This window comes from Gavialis gangeticus, unplaced genomic scaffold (assembly GCF_001723915.1).
Source record: "Gavialis gangeticus isolate Ggan-Ray unplaced genomic scaffold, GavGan_comp1, whole genome shotgun sequence".
Classification (NCBI taxonomy): Eukaryota; Metazoa; Chordata; order Crocodylia; family Gavialidae; genus Gavialis; species Gavialis gangeticus.
The window spans coordinates 1496570-1506965 of NW_017728981.1; the positions used below are offsets into that span (position 1 = coordinate 1496570).

At 51.7% G+C, this 10396-nt stretch overlaps 1 protein-coding gene across 1 annotated transcript; it reads left to right on the forward strand.

Annotated features, from left to right (window-relative positions):
• Positions 1-3479: 3479 nt before the first annotated feature.
• AQP5 (aquaporin 5) lies at positions 3480-8646 on the forward strand. Its single transcript, XM_019511063.1, has 4 exons — positions 3480-3899; positions 5850-6014; positions 6654-6737; positions 8009-8646. Exons 1-4 carry the CDS (start codon positions 3537-3539, stop codon positions 8192-8194), a joined length of 798 nt encoding a protein of 265 aa, XP_019366608.1. The 5' UTR covers positions 3480-3536; the 3' UTR covers positions 8195-8646.
• The last annotated feature ends 1750 nt before the right edge of the window (positions 8647-10396 follow it).

Genomic DNA, 10396 nt, shown 5'->3' on the forward strand with positions numbered 1-10396 from the left:
CTTGAGAGGGTCCAGAGAAGAGCCACCTGTATGATCAGGGACTTGCAGGGCAAGCCATACGAGGAAAGGCTGAGGGACCCGGGCCTCTTCAGCCTAAAGAAGAGAAGGTTGAGAGGGGACTTGATAGCGGCTTACCACTATATCAGCGGAGTGCATCAGGAGCTCGGTGAGCAACTGTTCACTAGGGCACCCCCAGGGAAGACCAGGACCAATGGATACACACTCCTGGAAGGCCGCTTCAGGCTTAATACCAGGAAAATCTCCTTCACAGTCAGGGTGTCCAGACTGTGGAATAAACTCCCTCCAGAGGTGGTGCAGTCACCTGCCCTGGAGGTTTTCAAGAGGAGACTGGACAGTCACCTCGCTGGGGTCACTCGATCCCAGTTTTCTTTCTGCCTAGAGCGGGAGGACAGGACCTCATGATCTGCAAGGTCCCTTCCAGCCCCTACAGTGTATGAAGCTATGAATCTATGAAAACCATAGTATATGGTCACATACACACATGCCACTTCACCATAGTATATGGTCACATACACACACACCACTTCACCATAGTATATGGCTGCATACACACACACACGCCACTTCACCATAGTATATGGTCACATACACATGCCACTTCGCCACAATATAGTATCTGAGCCCCAGTCTCTGCACCTTGCCACTTTACATATTATTTGCATCAGCAGTTCCTATTTATCATTTCAGTGGTTAGACTACATGGCCAAGTAGAAAGAAAGACCCAAGACGTGCCGGTTTTTCAGTCTGTATTTATCCACTTACATGATGTGGGAGGAGGATGTGATCAATAAATGTTTGTGAACTGAGCCAACTGGAAAACCAGGAAAGTCATGGCTGTGATGGGGCTGAGCCACTGGGTTTCTAAGAACCTCAGGCACGGAGCAAGGCTCCCTTGTCTATGATGCTGCACAAAGAGAACAAAAATAGGCTCTTGCGCAAATGAGAAGTGATCTCATTTTGTTAGGTAGACTCCAGTGCTTTGAAATTGTATATGGAAATAAGCCTGTGGGAAATCCGGACTCCAAATGAGTAACATCCTAGTACAGGGTTAGGTAAATCATATCAGAAATCTAGGGACTGCATGAACACGGCACTTATTTACTAAATAACACACATGCCTCAATGGGAGAAGGGAACCTGGGTGTCAATGTTGTGTGCTGGTTGTGTAATGCTGGAGAAGCCTTCAAGTGTTCACACCCATCGGGCAGACAGAGAAAGCAGCTCTGATTCAGCTTTCCGTAGCTTGCTTGTCTCTGAGCAGGAGCGTGAAGGGAAAATGATGAACGACCCCCATTCCTCCCCAGTGCAGCCTGGGAGCCTTCCCTGTTCGTGTCACCCCAACTCCCCATCTTCACATTCAGGCTCAATGGAAGATTGTTACAGAGCAGTAGAGTTTGAGCATGATAACACCAATCCTAGAATTATATTGCTAGTAGCCTCCAAAAGGGACGCTATAAGGCTGTCCTTAATAGTAACAATGCCTTGTATTCCTGTCCTGCCCAGGCAGAAGGCAGGGCAGGGTGATCACTGAGCCTGGAGTAGGGTCAGCCTACGTGTCAATCATTTGTCTGCTGAGAAAATGCAGCCACTTCTGGGGCAGAACACAACCGTGACTAGCAACACCACGAGTGAGTTCTTGGGGAAGGAATCAGGTTTATGGCATCCAGCTGAAACTACAGGTAGAAATTAAGGGAAGTGGAAAGCAATTAACTCACATTGGAAGCTGGCCAGGGTATACTGAAAAACTAACTTGTGAAACTTGCACCAAAATATGCCAGCAGGGCCAGGTGTGAGAGGTGTTTCTAGATTACAGACACCATTTTCCTTTTGGAATTGTCTCCTGATCAGGTGAACTGGAGAAATGTGGGTATAATTTTAGGCCGCGAACTTGGACCTTCTGGGCAGCAGAAGCAGCACACTGCTCCCTTCTGCTCTCACAACAGACAGCACTTCCTCTTGCAGTAAAAGAGAATCGCCCACGTTTTTGCAATATGGAGCACTGGATATGTGCACTTCTGATTCCACCCAGTAGAGAGGGACATGCAGACTGGGCAGATCATTAAAATGCCTTTGAGTTTATAACATCTTTAATCCCGAAGGCATTTTTAATGGCTTTGTCTGGTAAGAATGGCTCGCCCAAGCTGCAATGCAGCCTCCTTGAAAGTGGAGCATGGCAAGTCCTGGCAATGCAAGGCAAGAGTTTTCACCAGGGAAGTTTAAATGGCAGGGAAGGTTTTGGGGGAGGCTGAATATCATTAGCCAAGTTGGGATTTAGCCAGAAATGGGAGGCAGGCAGCCCAGTCCTTGCAAAGTTGTGAGATTTTAACAATTAGGAGGAGCACCAGAAGCTGAGCTGCGAGCATTATTCTTCCCAGAGAGCTCAGGAATGAAGGAGCAGCCCTGGCACGGCTGCCCCACAGTGCACAGTTCTGAATCCCATGGTCTTTTAAAGCCAGATTTTTTTTTGTCTTTGTATGGGCAAATTTGGGGTCGGGCAACAGGACTGCAAGGACGTGGAAATCAGGAATGAACCCATTCAGAGTCAAGTACTTTACACGGACACCTCAGAGCTTCCAATCTGGCAAAGCAACTGGTAAAATGAAAGAACTAAAAGCCGCAAGATAAAATGCACCCATCCAAGTTAAAAGCAGCGAGAGCTCCAGCCCTGTCCAGCAGCCAAACCATGGTGCTTGTAAAATTTGTATGCAAAGGCAAGGTACTCATAAAACCAGGCTCTGAAAAGAGCATTGAAACAAAGAGATGCAGGGAAACCCATTCCTAAAAGAGCTTGAAGCTTCATTTCCAAAGAATCGACCTGAGAGCCTAAGCCAGGGGTTATGAAGATTTCCCAGCTCCACCAGCTCCCACTGTAATACCAGTGGCCTGAATTCAGCACCCGATATGCACTCTCCAGGGTACCACAGCTGTTAACCAGGTGCAACCACGAACAACCTGCCTATAATAAGCACCTGACCCCTGATACGTTAGCACAAAGCAGGGAGGTCTGTACCGATCTTAAAAGTTAACCCAGATTTCCCCTGGCGACCACAAAAAAGGACATTGTCACCTTAAGCCTAAAGCAGAGAAAACAGATCCACGCTGCAAAACAAAGCACACTACAGCACCTTGCAAAAACTGTTGAACAGAAGTGAAGGCAAAGCAAGGCTCTGGGTATCATTATGCAACCTGTTATCTAACGACCACAGGGACATTCAATAGGGGCCATTGTTTGCAAGAAGAAAGGAGAAAGAAACGCCACCGATGCCTGAGTCACTCCCTCGCTAAGAGGCGCTGAAGTTATTTTCAGCTCAAAACTTTTCCAGCTGCACATGAGAATTTGGGAGGACTGGCCAGTGCCTGGCTCCGCCCACCAGGTTGGTTAGACAGCTCCCTGCAGCTCTTGTGGATGTATATATACAGGTATGGTCCAGCACCTGGCTACAGAGAGCAGAGCCCCGAGAGCCAGAAGAAAGCTGCACCTTCCTTCTCTCCATCTTCCCACTTCTGCTTCCACCATGAGGAAGGAAGTCTTCACCCTGGCTTTTGCTCGAGCCGTCTTCGTTGAGTTCCTTGCAACGCTCATCTTCATCTTCATCGGCCTCGGCTCAGCCCTGAAATGGCCCTCAGCCCTTCCCAGCATCCTGCAGATCTCGCTGGCTTTTGGGCTGGGCATCGGCACCCTGGTGCAGGCATTTGGCCACATCAGCGGTGCCCACATCAACCCGGCGGTGACTATCGCCTTCTTTGTGGGCAACCAGATCTCCTTCTTCCGGATGCTGTTCTACGTGGTTGCCCAGCTGGTTGGCGCCATCACAGGGGCGGGCATCCTCTATGGAGTGACCCCAGCCAACACCCATGGAAATCTAGCTATTAACGCGGTAAGTGCCCTCCTACCTGGCGATGATTCATGGTGCTGGTGGCCTCGGCTGCCTCGTGTGCAGGTTGCCACCCTCATGCGAGGATGGGAACCCCCCCCCAGCGCAAGCTGAGACTGGAGGTGGATGATCTCTGGCTGAAGCACCTGGGCACTGGCACCCCTTTGCGCTGAAGGAGAGGGCTGGGAGCAAGAGGTAGGCAGCCTCAGCATAGCCAACCTGCGGATTGACAAGACAGGTTGATTACGCCAGATAATTAGCAGGGCGGTTTTTCTTTTTGTTTTTAATAAGTGCTTCTCCTATCCTGAGGGCATGCATGAATCACCTGCACCAGAGATGCGTGCAGTCAACTGCAGCCTCCTGCCGAGTAGGGTAGGGGAAGGGACTGGGCAAGGACTGGAGGGGACCTCAGGGAGACCAGCATGAGCCCACATGAGGTGAGAGGCGAAAGGCTGAAAGACCTCCCGAGACAAGAACAGAAGGAGGTTACGAGCCTGCTCAGACCAGTGTGACAAAGGCAGCAAGGAGACCTTTTGGGTCAGGGCATTAGGGGCCATCATAGCCAAGGACGATGGGAGGTTGGGGATCCTCTTCAGTCTAGTACAGGAGAGAAGACCGAGGTTGGAAGCCCCTTTGGCTAATATATAGGGTAGGTTTAGCTTGCATGGAGGTGCTTGGAGATCATTTCCTGCAGTATGGAGAGGCCGCCCCATGGAGCAGTACAAGGAAGGCTCGGAGAGCCTTGCTAGACCAGCATAGGTAGGAGCTTGCAAGACTAGTATAAGGCATTTTGTTGCCTCCCAGCAACAAAATCAGCCCTGAGCAAAGCTGGGATGTGTGCGCCAGCACCCCAGCTCCCAAGAGACCCTCCTCCCACTGCACCCTGGACCTGAGCTTCGTCCCAGTCCCAGGAGCCGGAGCCTTCTGGCGCTTGGCTCATTAGAGACGGCAGCAGCTGCACTGACCTTGTGATGGAGAGCCACGGGATCTCCAGCTCCCCTGCAGTTTTCTCCCCACAGATTGCCCATATCCTCCCTGCAGAGCTGACAGGTGCTGGCAGTTTGGGTGCATTAGCTATCAAAGAGAAAAGGGCTTTGCAAATGCCAGACAGAGAGAGAGGCAGGCCGACAGACGGGGACTTCCCAGTCGGGCAGACAGAAGACAGCTAATAATCCTATCCCCTCTCAGCCTTCACTTTTCTAAGCGAAACAAGCCAAGCTCCTATCGTTTCCCACTGGAAACCAGGCTCCAGGGGAAATCGGATTCCTCCCTTTTCCTCCTCCCATGGCCTACAGGGGCAGAAAAAAATCTCAAGGGGGTCCGTCTTGTTCGCAACTCACTGGTTGCTTCTCTGTTCGTAAAACCCATCCTCTCCATTAAAATCTGCAGAACCTGCCCTGCTTCTCCAGCGTGACAGCCACATGGCCCACTTCTGCTTGCCATCACCCTATGTCTCACCCCCCTCGAGTCCATTCCTTCAGAAATCACCCCTGCCCTGGGCCCGTTCACTCTCAGGCTACCAAAACCAATGGTCCCCTTCTGGAAAAGGCCCAGCACCATCTTTTCAATGAGACCATGAATCATGTCTTCTCCTTGAGGGTGGTGCAATTCTGGGCTTCCATCCAGCCTGGAGTTATGTCAAGTTGGCAAGTTCCCGCCTCCAGAGTCATGTCTATCAAGATTAAGATGTGCAATCCCAGATGTGCTTTCCAGCAATGCCAGCAGAAATAGATGCAGTTCTACCAGCAAAATGTGCTTTTACTAGTATGGTTTGACAAGAGAAGGAAGGGAGCTGGAACTCAGGGTGGTTTTACTGATGGAGCTGCAGCTGTGTCTTGTCCATAGGAAAGAGCTCCCGATTCAGGCATGGCCCCATGCTGAGCAGCCTTAGGAGGACTCTTCTATCTGGCTCAGCCCAGCAGCCAATTAACTGTCATTCTTCCTCGTTTGCAGCTCAACAACAACATAACTTCCGGCCAGGCACTGGTAGTAGAGATCCTTCTCACCTTCCAGCTGGCCATGTGCATCTTCGCCTCTACTGACAACCGTCGGACCGACAACCTGGGCTCTCCCGCACTGTCCATTGGCCTCTCTGTCTCCTTGGGCCACTTGATTGGGGTGAGTGTTTGCACACAGGGCCTCCTGAGGGTATGGGGCACCAGACCTGGCTAGGAGGGAAGTTCCCAGTTGCCTTTCCCTGTAAACAGAACTGTAGTGAGGGGGGCAGGAGGACCGGCTCTTGGAAGGGGGCTTCCAGCTACTCTAAACCCAGTTTTTCCCAGCAGCAGGGAGATAAGCAGGACACCACGTACAGGCAGAGGGGAACGATGGCAGCTCCCATCCCAGCCTCTTCCAGCAAGACACTTTGCTGCGCTGGCCTTGGGAAACTTGTAGCTACCCCAGCTCTAGCCCTTCCCAAAAGGAGGCACTGTAGAGAGGGGGGAAGAAGAGGAGCTCCCAGCCACACCACTGGCACCCAACTGGAGGTCCCGATCTGGTACCCAAGGCAGGCATCCAGCCACGTGGAGGGGGGCGGGGGCAGCCCAGCCCCGATCCAGCTGTGCAGTGGAAGTGGGGTTGGCCCGGCAGGGGTGGAGGGGGCACGGCCTGGCTTGCCCACCACTCCTAGGAAAGGGGCTGTATCAGGAACAGTGTAAGAAAGCCAGGTGGGATGGGGAAAGACCTGTTACTCCTTTTGCATAGGGCAGAAAGACCAGAATGAACCTTAATTCCCCATGTCCCTTCTGCCCCCGACAGATCTACTTCACTGGCTGCTCCATGAATCCTGCCCGATCTTTTGCGCCGTCTGTCATCATGAGAAGGTTCAGCAGCGCCCACTGGGTAAGGACTGGCCTCCTGGCTCCCATCACAGCCGGGGCTGGTAATCGCAGGGGAGAAGGGAAGGCTGGGCAACCTGCTGGCTTGCCAGCATGGGTCTTCATTCGGAGGGCAGCTCTGCTGCATGCAGGGCTTATTTCTCCAGGGGAAAGGTGGTATTTGAAGTAGACAAGTGATGTAGGGTGGGGAGGGGACTGGAAGGCCTGGCTTCGTGGAGAAGGTAGGTTTAGATCAGGGGTAGGCAAAATGCAGCCCGGGGGCTAGATGCGGCCTGCCAGGCCATTCTATCTGGCCTGAAAAAATGTAGAAAATTAATATTTATCTGCCCTGGCTGCCTGTCATGCGGCCCTCAATGGCTTGCCGAAACTCAGTCAGCGGCCCTCTGCCCAAAATAATTGCCCGCCCCTGGTTTAGATTAACAAAACAGAAGCTGGTCATGGGGCAGGATGAGTGGGTTTTGACCGGCACTAAGAAAGGGCTTGGGTACCTCCATGTTCCCTCTGCCCTGCTCCTCCTCCTGGGTGTGTGAGTGTGTATGTGTGCATGTGAGTGTGTATGTGTGTACACGGGTGACCCTTAAGAAATGTCAGGTTCATAAAAAAAAATGAAAACCAAAGTTTCATTGAACCTGCCAGGTCTTCAATCACAGGACCAGCCTTTCCCAACCCTAATTTATAGCTTTGTTCCAGAGAAGGCTACTGCTCAGCAGTTATTATGAGCCACTCTGAGCCTTTCTGGATAGATCGGGATATACATCTAAATAATAATGCTTAGACACCTGAGCTTTGTTGTGCTGGATGCTATACAAACCTGGGAGAAAACCCTGTGGGTTTTGTGCCCCCGGGCGCCTGGTGCATTGGATTAGGTGGAGGAGGTAGGTGCAATCTTGCTACCAGAGCTAAGGAGAGCTCTGCTTGTTTAGCCTAGAAGGGCAAAAAGGGTTGGCGTATTCCCTGTGCCAATGCCACAAGAAGGGGAACAGTGTCAGTGCAAGAACGTGCAGGCACACGCCAGCCATAAATAAAGACAGGGAGGAAATGGGATAAAAGTTTCCTCACCATCAGAGGGGCGAGGTCCTGGAACATATTCCCAAAGGTAGGGCAGGCGTGGTGAAAGCAGGCAAGCAAACTTTTTTCGAGGTAGGTTTTGATGTGGTTGGCAGGGGCAGCTAGACCCTCAGCGTGCTCACCCGGCATATCTGTATTCTAGCGCTAGGTCCTCCTTCCTCTTGAGATGTTGGTGGCACCACTTTGAAATCCCCTTCTTGTTTCCAGGTCTTCTGGGTAGGACCCATCCTCGGAGCAGTCCTGGCTGCGCTGCTGTATTTCTACATTCTGGTTCCCTACTGCATGAACATGTCTGACCGGATAGCCATCGTGAAAGGCACCTACGAGTCCGAGGAGGAGTGGGAAGAGCAGAGGGAAGAGAGGAAGAAGTCCATGGAGCTCACCTCCCCGTAAGCGCAAGCGCTGGAGGGAAGCGAAGAAGGAAGGAGGACAATGAACAATCCCAGAACCATAGGCTGAATACAAGACCTCACACCTCAAAACCATTTCTATCCAAGAAAGAAAGGAGCACCAATCTGCATATATAACCTGCCTGTGTGATTACGAGTGCAAGTCCTGCACATATTGCTAGCCTAACTATAGACGGCTACACCCAGCAGAGGGTAGTCTGCTACTGGCAGGACTTCTGCTGTTCCACGCAGCTCTTTCCTTGACCTTGTAGACGAGAGGTCTTGATTTTTCTCCCACTCCAGACTGAAGGAGCCATTATACAGGCCTGAGACCACATCCTTCCTGCACCCAGAGCTCCCGCCAATGTTTAGGGGGAGAAAAGGGACTGGACACTGCACGAGTACAGAGAAGGGAGTCTGCTTGCTTCTGGCAGGGAAAAGCAGCAGATAGATTTTTTTTTCCCCTGCCTTCCTGTGCTGCACCTGATAGCCAAAGTCTCATTTTCTTTTTCCCCTTAGGAATAGTTGCTTTTTCCCCTGCGTTAGCAGGTATGGGTGACTCCTGTTCATTGGTTGCAGCAGGAGAACATGGTTTTGGCCTTTCTATTTGGATCTCTGTAACATATGCCATTATTTATTGTAAATAAAAGAAAAAGTAAGAGATTTAATTTAATTTAAAAAAGACGAAAGAAGCAGCGTGGCTGAGGTCTGTGGGTCACAAAGGGTTAACCTTGCAAGCAAAGCGGCCTTCAGAGAGGAAAAAAAATGCTTAGCACTGCAGATACCTAAATGAAGCAACCCCCTGGTACGAATAATGACCTCCATTTGTGCAGAGGGGGGAAACTTGAGGCATGGAAAAAGGCATTAACTGGGTGTGCTTTCCAAGTTAGATCCTGGTTGGATACCCCAGAATCAGCAGCATTGCTTGCCTGTGGTAGCAGAGCAAGTCATGAGAGAGGAGACTGGATTTCAGGGTCCCCAGTGGCAGGCTCGGCCTGGGAAGGGCTGGATCTGGTGTCCCGCCTGTTCAGCGCACAGCATAATTTCCAAGTTGGAGCAGAGGTCACAGCCAGAGCTGGGTGATATTTTGTGCCTATACTTTGGGCCTGGTTCCAGGCAGGGACATGCAACATTAAGTAAGCTTCCTTTGGGTGTTTTGCTGGGTTGGCTTAGCCCTGAATCTGCTCTACCAGTTCTCCCACGCAGCTCGGCACTGACCTGCCACGCTTCCCACCCCCCGTGCAACAACTGCTGTGCTGGGCTCACGTGCTCCCAGCACAGCCCAGCACACACCTTCGTTCTGACCTCCCGCCGCACACCTGTTCTTCCAGTTCTGCCGCTCACCTCTGCCACCGAGCCTGGGTCCTGTCCAGCACTGCCCATGCACTCCTGATCCTGGATATCCCACTGCCACCCACACGGCTCTGCCAGTATCCCCCAGTCCTGACCCATAACCCCCACAGCCCAGCTCACACAGCCTTAGGCTCCCCCACCCCAGCCATACCCGTTGCTTTTTATTTATCGATTGATTTTTAATTTTGTGTCTCGGGCCAAATGAGCCGAATTGGTTCCAAATTCTCTCAGCCGAGCAGAGCTCAATTGTGCCAGTCCAGGCAGTGCAACCCCTGCAAGCCTCCTGCCTCCCACACTGTTCAGCCCAGGGCTTCAAATCCTCCCAAATCTGCCGCAGCATCCCCCAGCCTGGAAGTCTTGGTGTTCAGATGGCCCCTAGTCTTGCTTGCCCTGAGCCAAAAGGCTGAAGGAGCTGGCTAGAAGGGAAGTCAGAGAGCAAATCCCCTTCCCCATAAATTGTGTAGCCGAGATCTGCCCATTGGGAGGCATTATAAACTCTCGCAGGGGTCAGCCTGCCTGCAGTGCAAGGGACAGGTCTCCATCTTCTAACAATACCAAGTCCTTCAAGGCTGAGAAGAAGGGGATCTCCCCTGGGCCAAAAAGCCACGGCATCATGGTGCTGCTGACCTGCTGATATCCCAATAGCTCCTGAACTAGGATCCTCCTGCATCCGCAGTCCTGACAGGTGCCACATCGCAGGTCTGCGGGTCCCTCTAGCTATCACAGTCCTGAACTCCCTAGTGGAGATTTGGGATCAGCTGGGCTGGGTATTGTTATCCTAGCAGAGTCCTCCAATTTGGTATCTAGGGCAGGCCTTGCTAAACTTATACCTGGAACCAAAGAGCAAAAAAAA

Excerpts from the sequence above, each read along its gene's own strand:
- AQP5 (XM_019511063.1), top strand. The coding sequence starts at position 3,537 with ATGAGGAAGGAAGTCTTCACCCTGGCTTTTGCTCGAGCCGTCTTCGTT. Across the intron at positions 6,015-6,653 it reads CCTTGGGCCACTTGATTGGG|ATCTACTTCACTGGCTGCTC; the intron begins GTGAGTGTTTGC and ends TGCCCCCGACAG. Across the intron at positions 6,738-8,008 it reads GGTTCAGCAGCGCCCACTGG|GTCTTCTGGGTAGGACCCAT; the intron begins GTAAGGACTGGC and ends TCTTGTTTCCAG.